This window comes from Desmodus rotundus, chromosome 11, assembly GCF_022682495.2.
Source record: "Desmodus rotundus isolate HL8 chromosome 11, HLdesRot8A.1, whole genome shotgun sequence".
NCBI classification, from domain to species: Eukaryota; Metazoa; Chordata; class Mammalia; order Chiroptera; family Phyllostomidae; genus Desmodus; species Desmodus rotundus.
The window spans coordinates 61737491-61757369 of NC_071397.1; the positions used below are offsets into that span (position 1 = coordinate 61737491).

At 35.0% G+C, this 19879-nt stretch overlaps 2 protein-coding genes across 8 annotated transcripts in view; one reads left to right on the forward strand and one right to left on the reverse strand.

Annotated features, from left to right (window-relative positions):
* ARMC2 (armadillo repeat containing 2) overlaps positions 1 to 19879 on the forward strand; it is a 222192-nt gene that overhangs the window by 103229 nt on the left and 99084 nt on the right. The gene's annotated exons all lie outside the window — the stretch shown is intronic.
* Positions 10545 to 19879, reverse strand: part of SESN1 (sestrin 1) — a 108561-nt gene continuing 99226 nt past the window's right edge. For all 3 annotated transcript variants that reach the window (XM_024551790.4, XM_053913730.2, XM_024551791.3), the window contains exons 6-10: positions 17731 to 17878; positions 16603 to 16715; positions 14053 to 14243; positions 12346 to 12490; positions 10545 to 11717 (exon numbers count right to left, since the gene is read on the reverse strand). In XM_024551790.4, the coding sequence (XP_024407558.1) occupies positions 11631 to 11717; positions 12346 to 12490; positions 14053 to 14243; positions 16603 to 16715; positions 17731 to 17878 (684 nt within the window). In that variant the 3' untranslated portion in view covers positions 10545 to 11630. The remainder of the gene's footprint in view (positions 11718 to 12345; positions 12491 to 14052; positions 14244 to 16602; positions 16716 to 17730; positions 17879 to 19879) is intronic.

Genomic DNA, 19879 nt, shown 5'->3' on the forward strand with positions numbered 1-19879 from the left:
ATTCCTAAGTTTTCTTTTTAATTCTACTGTAAATGGAATTGTTTTCTCTATTTCCTTTTCAGATTATTCATTTTTAGTGTATAGAAATGCAACTTATTGTTGCATGCTGATTTTGTATCTTTAAATTTGATTGGATTTATTAGTTCTAATGGTTTTTTTGTGTAGAATTTTAAAGCTTTTCTACATATAATATCAAGTCATCTATAAACAGAGATAATTTTACTTTTCCTTTCCAGTTTAGATGCCTTTCCTTTTTCTTGCCTAATTGCTCTGGCTAGGAGTTTCAGTATAGTGGTAAGAGTAGGTATCCTTGTCTTGTTCCTAATCTTAGAGGAAAAACTAAGTCTTTCATCGAGTATGATGTTATTTGTGGGCTTTTTATGTACAGCCCTTATGACAGTGAGGTAGTTTCTGTCTATTCCTAGTTTGTTGAGTGTTTCTTTTTAATCATAAAAGGGTGTTGAATTATGTCAAATACTTTTTATGTATCAGTTGAGACAATTGTGGTTTTTCCCCTTTGTTCTTTAATATAGTATATTACGTTGATCAATTTTTGTAGTGAAACATCCTTGCACTCTAGGGATTTCACACTTAATCCTTTGGTGTGCTCTTTGAATTCTCTTTGCTAGTATTTTGTTAAGATTTTTTCATCGATATTCATCAGGAACATTGCTCTGTAGTTTTCATTTCTTGTAGTGTCTTTGTCTGGCTTTGGTATCAAAGTAATGCTGGCCTCATAGAATGAGTAGAAAAGTGTTTTCAATTCTTTTGGAAGAGTTTGAGGAGGATTGGTGTTAATTCTTCTTTAAGTGTTTGGTAGAATTCTCCAGTGAAACTGTGTGGCCCTGAAAGGTTTTTGATTACTGATTCAATCTTGGCAGGCTGAGTGTTTCTGTTATCTGATTTGTCAGTGTATAGTTGTTTATAGGATTCTCTTACAAACCTTTTTTATTTGTTACATTGGTTTAAATGACCCTTTCTTCATTTCTGATTTTACTTATTTAAGTATTCTTTGTAAAAAAAAAATTGGAGTGTTTCATTTTATTTTTTAACTTATTTTACAAACAATATTTTAAACTTATTTTCAACTACAGTTGACACACAATATTTTATTAGTTTCACATTTACAACATACTGATTAGATATCTATATACCTTACAAAGTGATCACTGATAAATCTAGTATCCATCTGACAACATACAGTTGTTACAATGTTAATGACTATATTCCCTATAATGCACCTTACATCCCTGTGACTATTATAATAACTGGCAATTCGTGCTTCCCTCTCAGCTTCTCATCCATTCCCAAATACCCCTCTCAGCTGGTAACCACCAGTTTTTCTCTGCACCTATGAATTTGTTTCTGTTTTGTTTTCATTTATTTATTTAGATTCTACAGGTAAGTGAAATCATATGGTGTCTTTCTCTGTCTGACTTATTTCACTTAGCTTAGTACCCTTTAAGTCCATTCATGTTCTTATAAACGTTAATATTTAATTCTTTTGTATGGCCGAGTAATGTTGCATTGAATATGTACCACATCTTCTTTATCCATTCATCTATGGATGGGCATTTAGGAGGCTTCCATATTTTGGTTATTGTAAATAATACTGCAGTGAACATAGGGGTGTGTGTATCTTTTTGAATTAGTGTTTTATATTTCGTTGGATAAATGCCCAGAAGTGGAATTGCTGGGTCATATGGTAGTTATATTTTTAATTTTTTGGAGGAAACTCCATACTCTTTTCCATACTGTCAGCACCAATTTACAATCCCACAACAGTGCAAAGGGTTCCATTTTTTTCCCACATCTTCACCAACACTGTTTGTTAATTTATTGATAATAGCAATTCTGACAGGTATGAGGTGATATCTCATTGTGGTTTTAATATGTATTTCCCTGATAATTAGTTATGTTGAACATGTTTTCATATGTCTATTGGCCATCTGTATGTCCTCTTTGGGGAAAAAAAGGGTCTTTTCAGGTCTTCTGCCTATTTTTAAATCACAGTGCCTGAGGATTTTTTTTTAATGTTAAGTTGTATTAGTTACATATTTTTTGATATTAACCCCTTTACATGATGTATCATTAACAAATATGTTCACCCATTCAGTAGGTTGTCTTTTCATTTTCTTGATGGTTTCCTTTCCTGTGCCAAAACTCCTTAGTTGGATGTAGTGCCATTTGTTTTTCTTTTGTTTCCCCTCCCTGGAGAGATATGTCCAAAATGTGTGTGTGTGTGTGTGTGTGTGTATACAGTTAAGAGCAATGTCAAGGAGTTTGCTGCCTATATTTCTTCTAGGATTTTTATGGTTTCAAGTCTTACATTTTAAGTCTTTAATCCATTTTATTTTTAGTGAGAAAGTGGTCTCATTTTATTTATTTTGCCTGTTTCTGTCCAGTTTTCCCAACAGCATTTATTGAAAAGACTGTTTTTATCCCATTGTAATTCTTGTCTCCTTTGTTATAGAGTAATTGACCATATAGGTGTGGGTTTATTTCTGGACTCTCTATTCTGTTCCATTTATCTATGTGTCAGTTTTTCTGCCAGTACCATGCTGTTTTGATTATTGTAGCCTTGTAGTATAGTTTCATATTAGGTAGTGTGATTCCTCTAACTTGTTCTTTTTTTTCTGAAGATTGTTTTGGCTATTTGGGATCTTTTGTGATTCCACATAGATTTTACAGTTATTCTAGTTCTGTGAAAAATGCCACTGGTATTTTTTTTAATGTTTGATTTTAGAGAGAGGGGAAGGGAGGGAGAAATAAAGGGAGAGAAACATCAATGTGAGAGAGAGACATCAGTTAGTAGCCTCTTGTACACACCCCAACTAGGGGCCAAACCTGCAACCCAGGCATGTGTCCTGACCGGGAATCAAACCTTTTGGTTTGTGGAATGACACTCAACCAACTAAGCCACACTGATCAGGGTGCCATTGGAATTTTGACAGGGATTGCATTAAACTGTAGATTGCTTTGGGTAGTGTGGACATTTTAATGATGCTAATTGTTTGCCTTCCATTTATTTGTATTTTCTTCAATGTCTTACAATTTTCTGAGTGCAAGTCTTTTACTCATTAATTAAATTTATTCCTATGTATTTTGTTTTTTTATATAATTGTAAATGAGATTATTTTTAATTTCTCTTTCTAATTTTACTGGTACATAAAAATACAGCCTATATCTGAATATTAATTTTTTCCTTGCTACTTTACTGAATTCAGTTGCCAGTTTTAATAGTTTTTTTGGTGAACTCTTTACAGTTCTCTCTATATAGTATCATGTCAGTTGCAAATCATGCCAGTTTTACTTTTTCCCTTCCAATTTGGATGCCTTTTATTTCTTTTTCTTGTCTGATTGCTGTGGACAGGACTTCCAGTACTATGTTGAATATGTTGAATAGAAGTGGACGTTCTTGTCTTGTTCCTGATCATAAAGCTACAGCTTTTCTGTTTTTCACCACTGCATATGATCTTAGCTGTGGGTTTCTCATATATGGCCTTTATTACATTGAGATATGGTCTCTCTATCCCCACTTTGCTGAGAATTTTTATCATAAATGTATGTTGGACTTGTTAAAATGCTTTTTCTACATCTATTGATATGATCATATTTATATCCTTCATTTTGTTTACGTGATTTATCATATAAATTGAATGTGGATATTGAACCAACCTTATATCCCAGGAATAAATCTCACTTGATCATTGTATATATAATCATTTTAATGTATTGTCGAATTCAGTTTGCTAATATTTTGTTGAGGATTTTGCATCTAAATATGTTTTTGAGGGATATCTCTCTTTTTTGTAGTGGTTTTGGTTTTAGTATCAGGATAATGCTGACCTCATAAAATGAGTTTTGGAGCCTTCCGTTCTCTTCAATTTTTGGAATAGTTTGAGGATACATATTAATTCACCTGTGAAAACATCTGGTCTAGGCCTTCCTTTTCTTTCTTGACAGTTTTTCGATTACTGATTTGATCGCATTAGTACTTATCAGTCTGTTCAGATTTCTGTTCCCTCCTGATTCAGTTTTGGAAGATTCTGTATTTCTAGAAATTTATAAATTTCCTCCAGATTGTCCAGTTTGTTGTCATATAATTGTTCATAGTGTTTTAATATAATCCTTTGTATTTATTTGGCCCCTCTCTTTTTTTTCTTGATGAGTCTGGCTAAAGATTTATCAATTCTATCTTTTCAAAAAACAAGCTCTTGGTTTCATTGGTCTTTTCTATTTTTTTAAGATTATTTTATTTCCCCTCTAATTTTAATTATGTTTTTCCTTGTACTCACTTTGGGCTTAGTTTGTTCTTTTTCTGGTTCTTTTAGGCATAAAGTTAAATTGAAATTTTTCTTGTTTCTTGAGGTAAGCCTGAATTGCTTAGAACTGCTTTGACTGTGTCCATAAGTTTGGGGTTGTTGTATGCTCATTTTCATTTTTCTCGAGGTATCTTTTTATTTCTTCCTTGATCTCATGGTTAACCCATTCATTGTTTAGTAGCATGTTATTTAGTCTCCACATGTTTGTGTGTTTTCCCGTTTTCTTTTTACAATTGATTTCTAGTTTCATATTGTGGTCAGAGAAGTCGCTTCATATAACTACAGCCTTTTTAACTTTATTGAGACTTGTTTGGTCTAACATGTAGTCTATCCTGAAAAATCTTCCATGTGCACTTCAAAAACTGTATATTCTGCTGCTTATGGGTGAAATCTTCAAAAATATCAATTAAGTCCATCTGGTCTAATGTGTCATGGTAGGCCACTGTTTCCTTGTTGATTTTCTGTCTGGATGGCTTATCCATTGATGTCAGTGGGGCATTAATGTCCCCTAATATTACTGTCATACTGTTGATCTTTCCCTTTATGTCTGTCAGTACAGGGTGGGGCAAAAGTAGGTTTATAGTTGTGAGCATACAAAACACAGAGTGTATTCTTGTATTATTTCCCATATGAAAAAGTGTAAACCTACTTTTGCCCTACCCTGTATTTGTTTCATATATTTAAGTGCTCTTCTGTTGGATGGAGAGAGGTTTACAAGAGTCATAGCCTCTAATTTGATTTGATCCCTTTATCATAATGAAATGCCCTTCTTGGTCTTGCTAGCCTTTTTTTAAACTCTATTTTATCTGATAAAGTATTGCTACCCCAGCTCCCCTCAACCCATTTCCATGAAATATCTTCTTCCATTCTTTATTTTCAGCCTGCGTGTCTTTCGATCTCAAGTAGGTGTCTTGTAGGCAGCGTATGCACGGGACTTTTTTTTTTTTTTTTCCATTCAGCAACCCTATGTCTTTTGATTGAAGCATTTACTCCATTTATATTTAATATAATTTTGATATGGTATGTAGTTATTACCATTTTATTGTTTTCTGATTTTTTTTTTTTTGCAGTTCTTCTCTGTTCACTTCTTATTCTCTTGCTCTCTTTACTTGTATGTTGATGAGTTTCCATAGTGGTGTTTAGGTACCTTTCTTTGTAATTTTTTGTATATCTCTTATAGATTTCTGGTTTGTGGTTACCGTGTGCTTCATATACACCAGGCTATGCTTATAGCAGTCCATTTTCAGTTAATAGTTGGTTAAATTTGAACACACTCTAAAATCACTACAATTTTAACTGTCTCCATGTTTATGTTTTTCTCATTATTTTTTACTTCTTTTGTGTGTTTGTGTGTATTAATTTATTTTTGTAATTACATATGATTTTGCTACTTTTCCCTTTTGACACTTGTAGCAGTGTTATAGTTTGAGTGATCCACTGCTTTTACTGTTTGCCTTTGTCAGTGAAGAATTTAATTTTTCCTGTATTTTCTTATTCATATTTTTTAATCTTCATCTGTGCACATGGTAATTGATTTTAGAGAGCGGGGTAGGGAGGGAAAGAGAGGAGAGAAACATCTATATGAGAGAGAAGCATAGATCAGTTGCCTCTTGTGCATGCCCTGACCAGGACCAAACCCACATCCTAGGTTTGTGCCTTACCAGGAATCAAACATGTAACCTTTCAGTTTACGGGACGATGCTTCAACCAACTAAGCCACACCAGCCAGGACATCTTACTCATATTTTATATCTTTTCTTCTTAAGAAAGCCCTTTTAACATTTCTTGTAATGCTGACTTAGTAGTGATAAACTCCTGTTTTTTCTTGTTTGGGAAACCTTTCTCTCTCCAATTCTAAATGACAGCCTTGCTGGGTAGAATAAGCTTGGTTGTAGGTCCTTATTTTCATTACTTTGAATATTTCATGCCAATTCCTTCTGGCTTGCAAAATTTCTGTTGAGAAATCAGCTGACAGTCTTATGAGAGCTCCCTAGTAGGTAATTGCTTTTCTCTTGCTGCTTTTAAGATTCTTTGCCTTTAACCTCTGCCAGTTTAATTATGTTTCTTGTTGTGGGCCTCTTTGGGTTCATCTTGTTTGGGACTCTCTGCACTTCCTATACTTGTATGTCTATTTCCAGTCGAGATGGCAGAATAGGTAAAACTCTGTGCAGCCCCCCGTCCTTCTCAGATGCAATCCCCCCTAGTTTTCACAGTTAGATGTTATGGGGACTCCTCTTCTTGGCATTGATGCCCCATTTGGGAGCCTAGTGAGGGGTGTGGTCCTTTGATTCTCAGGCAGGACCTCTGCAGCAGAGATATCCCTCCTGAATCCTAATTAAATCTTAATCACCACACCATGGGTGTGGGACCTGCCCATTCAGCTTCTCCACCCCTCCTACTCAATGTGGCTGCTTCTTTATATTTTTAGTTACAGGAATTCTGTTCAGCTAGACTGCAGGTAGCTCTCAATTTCGTCGATCTGTTAACAATTTTTTTTTTTCCCTACTGTTCTTCTGTTGTCTGTTTTACTTATCTATACTCTAATGTTTCCTTCCTTCTGCTAGTTTTGGGTTTAGACTGTTCTTTCTCTAGTTCTTTGAGGTGTGAAGTTAGGTTGTTGATTTCTTTCTTTTTTTTCCTTTTTTGTTGTGAAGACCTTTCATTTTCTTTTATTGTATTTTTTCCCACTACCATTTGTCCCCCTTATGCTCCCTTCCCCCCTTGCAATCACCACACTGTTGTCCATGTACATGAGTCCTTTATCCTTTTTGCTCAATCCCTCCACCCCCTAATGAGATATTTCTTCCTATTTAATGTAAGGATTTATAACTGTAAAATTCCTTCTTATCACTGCTTTCACTACATCCCATAAGCGTTGGTATATTGTGTTTTTGTTTTAATTTGTTTCAAGATATTTTCCAATTCCCTTGTGATTTCCTTTTTGATTCATTTGTTGTTTAAGAATGTGTTGTTTACCGCATACTTGTGAATTGTCCAGTCCTTCTTTCTGCTGTTTATTTCTAGTTTCATTGCAATATGATTGCAAAAGATACTTTGTATGATTTCAATCTTTTAAAATTTGTTAAGACTTGTTGTATGGCCTAACATGTGGTCAAACCGGGGAATGTTCCATGTGCACTTGAGAAGAGTATGTCTAATCAGTTCAGCTAGTCTATATTGTTCAAGTTCTCTGTTTCCTTATTTCTTCTGCTTGTTTTATATACTTGCTTCATATACTTAGCTCTGGTGTTTTGTGCATTTATAATTGTCATATTTTCCTGATGAATTGACCTTTTTTTCTGATATTGGCTACCATTTGCAAGTAAATAGCTTTTTACATCCTTTTTACTTTCAGACTATGTGTCCTTGGATCTAAAGTTAGTCTCTTGTAGACAGCATATAGTTGGATCCTTTTTAAAAACAAATTTACCGATTTCTCCAATTTATATCATTTGATTATGGAATTCAATGCACTTATATTTAATATAATTACTCATAGGGAAATATTATTGCCATTTTTGTTTTGTTTTGTAGCTTTTTTGCCCATTTCCTCTTACACTCTCCTTTGTATTTTATTATTAATTTTTTGTAGTGACATGATTTGATTTTATTTCCTTTTTGTGTAATTTCTAGAGATATTTTCTTTGGTTACCATGTGGATCATATAAAAAAAGTTAAAGTTATGACAATCTATTTTAAACTCCTATCAACTTGAATTGCATGTAAAACTCCACTCCTTCATAGCTCTGCCTACTTCCACTTTGTAATTGATGTCAGAAATTACACTTTATATGTTTTGTACCCATCAACATAGATTTACAGTTTTTTATGCTTTTGTCTTTCAAATTCTATACAAAAAACAAAACTGGTAATTGAGATCTGCATTTTTTTTAATTTAAAAATTTTTTTTTCAGTTACAGTTTACATTCTGCATTTATTCATGGTTGGTTTCTGAAGAGGTTTCTTAGATTGGAGCCATGTTCACCTGTTTATAGGCCTTGTGAACTTTGTTCAGAGTTCTGCATTTGAAAAATAGCCACCTCTTCAAGCTTTTATAGCTTTGCCAATCAGCCTGGCTAGAAGCTCTGGTACCTCCCAAACTTTTTCTGGGGATGTATCTTCTCTGAGCTGTGTGTATGCTTTTATTTTAGGATATACATCTGCTTTTAGCTGTCTTGATGTCCCTAAGAGAATTGCCCGGGTTTCTTCTCAGGAGCTGTTTCCATTGTAGTCCTGTCTGTATTATTTCACACCCCCTGCCTAATGAACTGTAGAGTCCCTCTTCCTCTAGTGCACCTCTGTGTTCCCTTTGGTTCAGTGGCCTTCAACCAGCATCCAAACCATGCCACCACTCCCACTAGCACTCCAAGTCACTTGACAGTCTAGTTCCTTAAGCAGCCCTCAAAGAAGCCAGAATGTCAGACACAAGTTCCACATTTTTCTTCCTTTCTGTCCTAAGGGAAGAGCCTGGAATTGGGAGAGTTCTCTCAATTGTGTCATACTCTGCTAAGTAGGGGGAGGGGCTAGGATGAGCAAAATGCCACAAACTTTTCCGAGCAGCCTCCTCCTGGCTTTGTGTTCACCTGGGCGCTATAACTTCCCAACTCGTTTCCAGTTTGGTCCTTATATCGTTGTTAACTCAGTGTAACCATGGGAAGTGAGGACCTGGAGCTTCACTGGTGATATAACTCCCCATCCACCTGATATTCAGTAGTCACAAATATGCTAACAAAGCTCTCGGTATCTTAATGATGAAACGTAGGTTTGGAAACATGGTCATCCAACAGGTTTTATTTATCTACATATCTACCAATGGTCTGTTATCAAAATGAATTTGAAGAATATTTCAAACAGCTAAATTATTTGAAGAATAAAACTCTTTTAGCTTTTAAATGAACTTTAAAATATCACCACTGTTTATATGAAGTTAAACTTAAATAATTGTAAACACAAAAGTGTTTGGAATTTAATCTCATTTTTACAGTAAGAGATAGTGAATTAAGTTTGGCCTAATAAAAGTTCCCCAAATTTTACCCCCCAAACCTCAGATTTTAAAAATGAAATCCTGGAACCCTCAACCAGAAATTTTTTCATGATTATTTAAGAAAAAATTTTCCTCTTGTGGGGTAAGGGTTTTGATAGCCCACAGAGTATTCATTCTATTTCACCTTCCCTAATATTTTGGAAACTATTAGTTTCAAAGATTATAGTAACATTAGAAATCCAATGTGTTTAGTTTTAAGCAAACATTCTCAGTAACAGGAAGCACCTGTTAAATGGGAGGCATTGAAACATCAACTTTGTATCACATGCATGCCTTTATTACTTTAGGTGTAAGAACACTTTTTTCCTCATTAAAAATTTCATTTTGACTTGTGATTTCTTCAGTGAACTAAGATAATGCATTAGTTGATCTTGTTTTGTGATCAATCTCTATTAGAAATTCTGTATTTTCAAGACAAAGCAGAAAGAGAATGAGTAATAATTTGATTATATTCTGATAATTAAAGGATAATCAATTACCTCACTTGTTGGGTTCACCTTATTGCTATGATGAAACAGCAGCAGCAGACAGAAGAGGTCAAAGACACAATGCAAATTCAATGAGTAGGACCAGGTATACGTTACTGTTAGCTAACTAGAAATGGACTTTATACATTTCTTTAAATGTAAAATGTATTGAATAATCAAGTTCTGTTTAATTAGTGATAGTGTTGTCTTCTTACTAGGGTATATTTCCTTGAAGCAGATACCACCTCCATTCAAAACTGTGACTCTCCACTCTTACCCCCACCCCGACCCCCATCCACACATTATAAATTTGTAGGCAATAGATTGAGCTCAATATATGTTTTAATGAGTAAGAGTTATTAATCATAACAGGAGTTGTTTCTAGTTTGTCATTCCCTAATATGTCCTCATTTCTAATAATTTGTAGTAAGTCTATTTGAACTCTAAAACACTCAGTTAAAAAGGGACAAGGCATGGAATCATGCCAGTCATTTCAAAGATAAAGTCTTACTCAAGATCCCGAAGTCCACTTTTGTTTGTATACTTCAAGATCCAGTAACTTCGAGTCTGCTATTTAATAGCAGCCTCTCCTCTGAGACAGCATTATTTAAGTGTAAATCTACTTGGCTAATGAAAGTAAATAAAAACTCAGAATTGTTACTGACTGTGAAGTCATGACTTTTTTAAGATATTAAGATGCAAATAAAATTGGAGAAAATTTATTCTTTATTGAAAAATACCAATAATACTGACAGACTTCAAAAGCAATTCACGCTTCCAGAATACAAAGTACTTAATACATTTTTGAACCAGTTTGCATTTCAAAGTTACCATTTTTGTAAATCAAATTTAATAACCTGACTAAAAATATTTTCCAGCTTTATTATTTAAGGAGTGCACAATCTTTAAAGTGGGGTCAGTGAGGCGGGCAGGAGCTGAATGCACCTGGGACTGTGCAGCAGTCTACAGCCAACAGTTCCTGCAACTTCCGTGCTGGGAACAAAAATACTGCACAAGATAGCTGCCCTCCAGTGTCAGAGAATCTTGGGAAACAGCGTATTAAGAGATAGCCAGCTTTTCTTATAATTTACACATTTTCATGTAAGACTGCTTTTTGAAGAAAGTCTCTAAGAATGACACCGTAATTCAGTGTCTTCCAATAAATGAATTTAAAAAACAACTATAATGAAAGAACTGAACTGTTCAAAATGGTCTTTGCTGAGCTATGAGTAATAATTCTATGCTTTTTAAGATGCAACAAAATTAACATACGCAAATTTAATTTGAAACCACACAAATTATGTATGTAGGCTCAGATAGTAGCAGTGTTCACTTTTATTACTAATAGCTTAACTGAAACAGCCTCTCTATTCATTCCACCAGCAGGAATAGCAGCACCAAGATCTGAAATTCTTTATGTAAAAAAGCTTATGTCATTATCCAAGTCCCATTCTTTGCATGCTCCAATTCTTGTTATCTTATTTAACATAAAAGCAACAGGATTTGGAGAGTTACTATTTGCTGTATTAAAAACAGTTATACAGCATCTTATATTTCAAAAAGCAAAATACTGTGAATGGCAACCCTTCTTCACAGCTCTAAACTTGAAGCTGCCAAGCATTCACTGCTCGTGCCAACAGTGGTATTTCCACAGTAAAATAGCAGAAACTAAAGGAATCATGGCACAATGTATTTCTGAATTCTTTAATCTACCATTGGTCCTGGGGGCTTAGAACCTCCCCCTTGTAGACTACATTTGCTGATCATTCCATCATCTTTAATGGAGGGAAGGCATCAGGTCATATAGCGGGTAATGGCTCTCAGAGCATAAAGGAGTTCTGCTTGCATCCTAGCTTCTATAAGAAGCAGATTAACGTGAACCTGCACATAAAACATAACATCATTTAAAGCAGTGTTATAATCATCCACAATCAGTTTTACAGTGCATCTAATAGACACCAAAAATCAAGTACATTTTCCGTGTGTCACTGAATAACTTAGAAGTCTTGGGTTTATTGAACAGAATACCAATTTCTCAAAACAAAAGCTATTTGATGTTCTTTTTGGATAGATGTTTTCAGCTTATATTTATGTTTGACCATATCTCTTCTTGGAGGTTTGTTATATTTCAGAAAACGTAGACAGTCTTTATTAGAATACCGATTTCCCCTGCCAAATCATCATTCAATAATTTCTATAAAGATGAATCAAAGACCAGACATTTCTATCTAAAAACAATTTGAAAGAGATCTTGTAAAACAGTCTTCTCCCTCTCAAGTAATGATAGCCATGCCACCACTTTGAGACGGGCCAGACCGCCTGTTCTCCCTGTCTTTATTCCTTTACTCTAGCATCGTGAGGTCCTCTCCCAAGGGGCATCAGAGATGGCCGAGCGGGAATGGATTCTGGATTGGTAGAGGTGATGGAAAGGTCTGAGATGCTTTAGATTAGGTGGAGACTAAGAATCACTGCCAAATTACAGAGTAAGCAAGCCACAATAAGTGCATACCTTCTCAGAGTGCTTGAACTGCCTCCAGAAGCTATCATACATTCTTTTAGTAACCTTTTCAGGAGTGCAAACAATAGTTTTGATATAAACTTTAAAGCTTCGATCCAATAGCTGGTTAATTTCACCATAGTCATAGTCATCATATCTGTTAAAAAAACAAAGTGAGAATTTCTATTTTCAATGTATAATGTTTTCTTCTTACAGAAGTACAGACACTATTAGTAAATGCTGCACCCCTTTTCCTGCTTTGTGGAGGCAGCTGCCCCCCCAAACCAACAACTTTACCATATTTAAATGGGAGTGGATGAGTGAGTATAAGGGGATAAAAAAAAAGAGAAGTTAAGGAGATGAACAAAAAAATTGCCAGTGCCCAAGCAACAGTATATATGTAATAGTCATAAACACACCGACAAACACATTCTGGAAACAGAGTTTATGAATATCGCTGAAATGAAGAAGTCAATCAGACAATAATGTTTATTATTGGTCTGTTTACTAATGTTTACTATTACATGATATAACTTGCAGTCCACTTGTGTAAATGAAAATAATTAGAATTATTTTTCTCATTTCCCCCAAAGTTCTAAGGTTATGTGAATTAAAAAAAGGGGGGGGGGCATCCCAGAGGAGAGGATGGTCTGTAGAGGGCCTCATCGTGTCTATCACACTTAGGAGACACTGTTCTGCTTTAAGCCAAGATGATCAAAGGCACCAGTGTCTGCTCCACTCCCCTGGGTGATGATTTCTAGAACATCCAAGGGCTTCAATCTCCTATTTGGTTTTCAGTGGAAAAAGAAGAAAGAAAGTTCTTGCAAAGCTGGTCCTAACCATTGGAGTCAATAGCCTGACTGCTGACAAACAGCAAGAAAAAGTCTGACTTTACAGTTTAAAATAATCAAAGTACTGTGGCATGGAGTTTGTGTGCTTACGTTAGAAGGTGGTACATAATGGCTGCACTTCCTATATAACATAATAATGTGGCTGAATACCTAATAGGACATGAAAGTTTGCATTTTGATGAAGTATCACGGGAGTTAGGAGCAGCTTCAGAAGGAGCGTGAGTATAGCCAGAGGGATACTATAAGGGTACTAATTTTGAAGAAGGTAGAACTAACTATAAGTATGTCAGGAAACAGAAGATGATACAAAGAGAAAAGATACCAAAGCTGTTCAATGACAAACTTATCTCTTTTCCTCTATGATTTAGGACCAGCTTGCTTGCCCTCCCACCCTTCCCTGGAAGCATCTTGTCAATGTCCCTAACTCTCCTTCCTGCCTAGCTAGGAAACAGATCAAGCTGTAATAAATTGGTTCCCTGAAGCATAAGCATAAAATAAGCTACTGGATTTTTTTTTACATTACCTTTTAGTCCCCTTATACCTCCCTACCCCCCAGCAATCACCACACTGTTGTCCATGACCATAAGTCCTTTTTCTTTTTTGCTCAGTCCCTCTACCCCCTAACCGCACCCCACCACTGGCTATCATCCTGCTCTCCATCTATGAGTCTGTTCCCATTTTCCTTGTTAGTTCAATCTGTTTGTTCATTAGATCCCATAATAAAGATTAAAAGTAATAAAAAACATTTTAAAACAAGCTAGTAGAGAGGGGATTGAGTTTCTGTGTCTGTGTGCATATGTTGCCAAGTACCTAAATAATTTAGTCCAATTGAAAATACTTCTTTATAAACATAAGAAAACAGACTCACCTTATTCCGAACATGCAGTGAATATAGTTCCAAATAGCCCGTCTGAGCATTGAGGTATCAACATCTTTGTGCATTGCCATTGTATTATACGTAAGATTGTAAGCAATGTGAAATTTTTCATCAATCAACTGTCCCACATCTGGATAAAGGCGATTTACCAAAGAATAACCGTGGTCTTCCCAGCAGTAGTCCTAAATACAGAAAAGAAAATAAATGTGAATAATTAAAATGTGGCCAAGTATAGATCTATGCCTACTGCTCTGCAGTGTGGGGAGAAGACTGGCAGTTGAAATCCATTGCCGTTCAGCACATTCCTAGCTCCCAGCTTCCAGTCTGATATTTTCAATTTCTATACTATACCACACACAAAATTCCTTTACAACTCAGCAAGTTTAAAAACCAATGGATTCTCTTCCCCTTACACACAGACCACCGTTTTCAGCTCCCTCTCTCTGTCTCCTCGCTCAGCATCCAGAGGTGACCATCTCGGAGCCCCCTCTCCTTTTCCGTTACTGCACCCATTTAAGTAGTTCTCAAGTTTTGTTTCAACACATCCATCACTCATTCCTTTTCCTCCTAATCCCTCTTCCGACTCTCAGCTCTATTAACTAAGTCTCCTAGTTTATTTCTCCCACATTAAATCTCCCTGCTTCCTTTCTTTCTATTTCAAATGAAACTTTCTAAGCCCCCACTTCTATGTTGCTCCCATATTTACTTTCCTAAAACACCTATTTGATTTATATAATTACTCTGGTCAAAACTTACAAACCTGTCCAATTTAAACTAATTTCTCACTAGTCGGAAGTAGGAATACTTTGCTTAAAGCTCTCAGCAGCCCAACCAGTTTCTTTATGATTTCCTCCCTCACTATAACCCCTAACCGAAGTTCAATTATTGCCCTCTGTTTAGGGTACCCATGCTTTTGGATCATTAACTATCTCAATTCCTAATCTCCCTTCATACAATTTCCAGCCCTCATGATTTCTTCAATTCTAATTTATTATATTTCATGACAATTTCATTATCAAGTAGAAATATTCTATAACCTTTTGTGTCTATTTTTGTCCCCTTAAATAATCTTAGTTCCTTGAGCAAAGAAATAAAATCTTACAGTTCTCATTTTCATAATTCTCATAAAATGGTTATTACTTAACACAGGCCCTTTACAATAATTGGAAAAGTTGGGAATATCAACTCATCTGATTTAAATATTTACCTATCTAAATTAAATACCTATACAGTAGATTGTTTTAAAAATACCTTTAAGCTACAGTATATTTCTAATGATGGACTGAAAGCAGTCTTACAAAACTAGAACACAATAGACAAATCCATTTGCTAATTAACTGATGATTGTCAACTTTTATGCTGGTACTAAAGCAGGGGTGTCAAATTCATTTTCACAGGAGGCCACGCCAGCCTCGTGGTTGCCTTCAAAGGGCCGAAATAATTTTAGGACTGTATAAATGTAACTACTCCTTAACTGTTAAGGAGGTGAATTACATTCAGCCCTTTGAAGGCAACCAAGAGGCTGGTATGGCCCCAGGTAAAAATGGGTTTGACACCCCTGTACTAAAGGATACAGCTACTGTCACTTCTGATATATGTGTGCAAAGCACTTAGCACAATGTCCTCTGCAAAACAAAGACAGAGAAGGAGCCTGGTACCCTGGAGGACCACCAGGTCCTTAAGTGTCTGTGGACTCAATGTATATAGAAATGTCCTGGGGACATTTACTGTGTATTTAAAAGTTAATAATTTGGAAGCTAAGGAAACTAGACCCACCAACAATAATTCTATTCCCTCCATCACTAACTTTATTCACTCCAACAGACAGGTGTTAAGAAATTTTGGAATAATATTTATGTGAATCCTAAGGTTTAAATTTGAAACCCTCAAAAATTCTCATTGCTGCCAATAGCATTCAGTTCATATTTTAAAGGGAACTGGAACACTGTAATTGTCATGCTTTATTTTATTGTGATATCTGTATTTAAACATGTTTCACCTCTGATTTTTCTTATCCCTGTCCTTCCACCCACATATAATGCTTGATATGCTGAAGACATTTCTCTTGTCCCTCAGGCCTCATGCATATCAGGGCATAAATCACCTCACTTTAACACTGGGGCTCAGTAGGAGAGGGGAAGAAAAACCAACACTATAAATGCTAGCTACGTTCAAATACAACTATTATTTATTGTTTAGTAATATTAGAACTTTAAGTGAGTTTTTAATGCATCATCTGGGAACCCAATCACCATTATAATTTTGTTTTATGGGTGAATGTGTTCTGAATTCTGAGCTACTGATTTATGAACTTTAACAATACAATAAATACACCTTTAACAATACAATAAATATACCTTTAACAATACAATAAATATACCTTTAACAATACAATAAATATACCTAAGGGAACTACCTCTATAAAGAAAAGTTACTTCTTTCTGCAACATTTTATAGTTCTCAAATCCAAGTGGCTCTTATTTTAAGTCAAACTGAATTATTTCAAAACAATCATGTGCATACAACACGCTGTGATTTTACCTGGACTCGAAATGTTGGAACGTGCATCCCATGTCTAGAGAAATCCTTATAGCCATAGCTAGTATCCTCAAAGTGACGAGCTATATCCCTTGCTGGTGTAACTTCTTCATCATCTGAAATAATTTAAAAAGCCACTGAAAACTTTCCAAAAACAGGATGCTAGTTAAAATTCATTTTACATATGACAAGTAAAAATAGAGTAATCCTTTCTTTGACCCTGAGTAGACAATATCAACTAAGATAGTCTTAAAACTATAAAGAGAAATAGCTTGCTTACCAGTAAATTGAACATAATAAAAGTAGATTCTCTGTTATTAAAAATACTCATGGTTAAATTTTTTGTGCTTTTCATTCAGACTCATTCTCTGTCTCCACTCCAATTTATAGATATTAGATCCTACTTAAGTATGTATTCCAAGTATGAACACCCTTTTGGATAATCTTTATGGTGATAACAAATCAGCTATGCTCTAAACTTTGGCACTTGGATTGTTTTTTTGAATGCTAATGTCCTATAATATGTATTATTTCTCTAACAGTTCAAAGGTTTTAGAATGGTGAATAAAGGAAAGGGGTGTGTGTGTGTGTGTCATCATTTTTACACTGTTTCCTGCACTGTTCTAAGCTTTTCTGAACTATCTTTATAGTTAGGAGCTGATGAGATTATAGTTTCAAGTAAATAGAAACAAAAACTTTTCCTCAAGGAAAAACAAGCTAACATCCAACCTCCACGTAGAGACATACCTCATTGTATTGCACTTCACAGATGTTGCTTTTTTTTAACAACTCGAGGGCAAGACCCTCCATCTGCAAAAGTAGTGTGGCTCATGTTACTGTGAAGCTTGCTTTATTGCAGTGGTCTGGAACTGAACCTGCAATCTCTCTGAGGTTTGCCTGTATATAAATTAGGTTTTTTTCAAATGTCCCTTCTCCTAGCCTAGTGCTATTTTCACTATAACTTCCGTTTCTAGGTTGCCTGCTTTATCTATAAGTAGGAACAGCTATGCAATAGCCTCTCTAAAAGGAAAGAGATATTTAGATGTTTAAAAACTTTTAAATTTTCAATTAAAAACTAGGCTATTTTTTGTAAGCTACAGAAATTTTATTGGTATGAACAGCTGTTTTTACCTGAAGAGAAAACAAACATGCTCTCTCTCTTTTCTATTTCAAAACGTGAAGTCATCTCTTCCTGACTTGCCTCTTCTTCATCCCGACATTCCTGTAATTGCCTCATCTTTTCCATGAGGGCTTCAACCTCGAAGAAGGAATCACTTACCTGAAGAGAAAATACAATTAATGTTACATGTGTTAGAGGTGAAACTTCTGAATTTTTGTTTAAGGCTACCTCATAAGAATTTGATTTTAACAGAATGTAAGAAAAATAAGTCTTATAATTTTAATATACATGAATAAATCAAAACTGGTTTGGGCCTATTACACACAGATATGCTGATTTTAAAATATCAAAGAAAAATTATTTTAGGAACTCAGGCTAATGTTTTTACCTTAGAAAATAATCTCATTACTGTTAATGCTGTTTTAAAAATTAGAATTTAATATTACTTGTCAATATCTTTTTTCTTTTTAATAATGTTACTTATCAATTTAAAACAGAACTGAATATTTCAAAGTTAACTTCTACTTCCTCAATCAGTTTAAACAAGATACACGAAGTATAAGTGGTTTTGCATCGATTGTCTACATTGTGCATATTGTCAACATGTGTCTATCATCTTTAAATTATAGTAGTTAGCTCTATCTTCCCAATTTACCAATTAAGAATGAAACATGTCTTTATAGGGCTGGAGACATACACATGACCTCCACAAATGGGGCTGGCAGCTGTCACTTGCTGGTATGACTACAGCCGTGGCACATTTGTAATGACAGGTCTGACACAAGAGGACCAGCCGAGTGGTCTTGAACTAGCCAAACAACTTATACTTCTCTACCCTGCTGTATCCTTACTATGAAAGCTGGATCAAATCGGTGGAATTTATATCTTATAAAATACATATAGTAAGAAACCTTAAAATTTCAAATCACAGTGTTCAAATACAAAACCATTGTTTTTCCCTATATAAATTTGTTTTGCTAGGAATGTTCTTTCCCCCCCTCTTCCACTCTCTTCCTGGCTTACACCATTGGTCCTTCAGGTGTCAGTCAGGTTACATGCTCCTTCTGAGCCCCCAGTCCCAACCCAGCCACCCTAACTATCTCAAATAGCACTCTGCTCTTTCCTTCAGAAAGCCAACCACAGTTTGTGTTTGTAATTGTTATTGCATGGTACTGGTTTAATGTCTGCTTCCCTAAGACCAAACCTTTATAAGGGCAGGGGAGTTTTTAATTTATTAGTATATATTTAGAAACTTGCATGGTGCTGACACATAGTAGATACTCAAGAAATATTTACTATGCCACGATTGTGTGCAACACAATCATTGTGTTGCAGACTATCAGACTAATTCTATATTAAGAGAAAATAGTGTGTATTATTTATATTTTATATTTTCACATGATCCTAACAGTTATACCACAGTGCCCTCCCTGTAACTAAGCACTTTCTTTCAAAATTTCACGGTGGGAAGTGTTTGATGATGTATTGATGATTTGTCTGGTGCATACAGACCTCCATATAATTATTCCTGAGACAACGTCAGTAGCCAAACAAAAATTAAAATGGGGCTGAAATTTAAGAGACCAACCCAACGTTGTTTTTTTTTTAATTTCAAGATGTCAACTCACATTAATCCTCACTGTGTTAATTTATCTATTTTGTTTACCCATTTTCCTCTAAAATAAACTGTCAAATTTTAAGTATTCTTAGGTGAGATAACTCTTGATAGAAATAAGAGGGAAAGGAAACAAAGTGTATTTCTTTTGCTCCTTGGAAAATCTGTTAAAGTTGTCAGTAGTGTAAAAAAAAAAAGTTAAAACATTTCATTTTAATGTTAAAATGTTAATATTGTGTGATGACATTATTTTTGGTTTGTTTTTTACCATTTGTATCTGGAAAACTGAGTCAGACATCTGACAGGTACCTGAAGAATAAGCTGTATCGGATTACTGCCAAGTCTCATTAGTGTGGGCCATAAACCTTCTAAAAGTAGCCCACTCAACACCTGAAAATAGGGAGTTTATCCAGTAGAGAAAATAGGGAGTTTATCCAGTTTCTATTCTTTCACTATTATTTAATAGAAGGATCACTGGAAACAATCAAGTACTTTTTCTTTAGTCTTGTACTATATCAAAGGTGGGGGAAGGACGACAATATAAT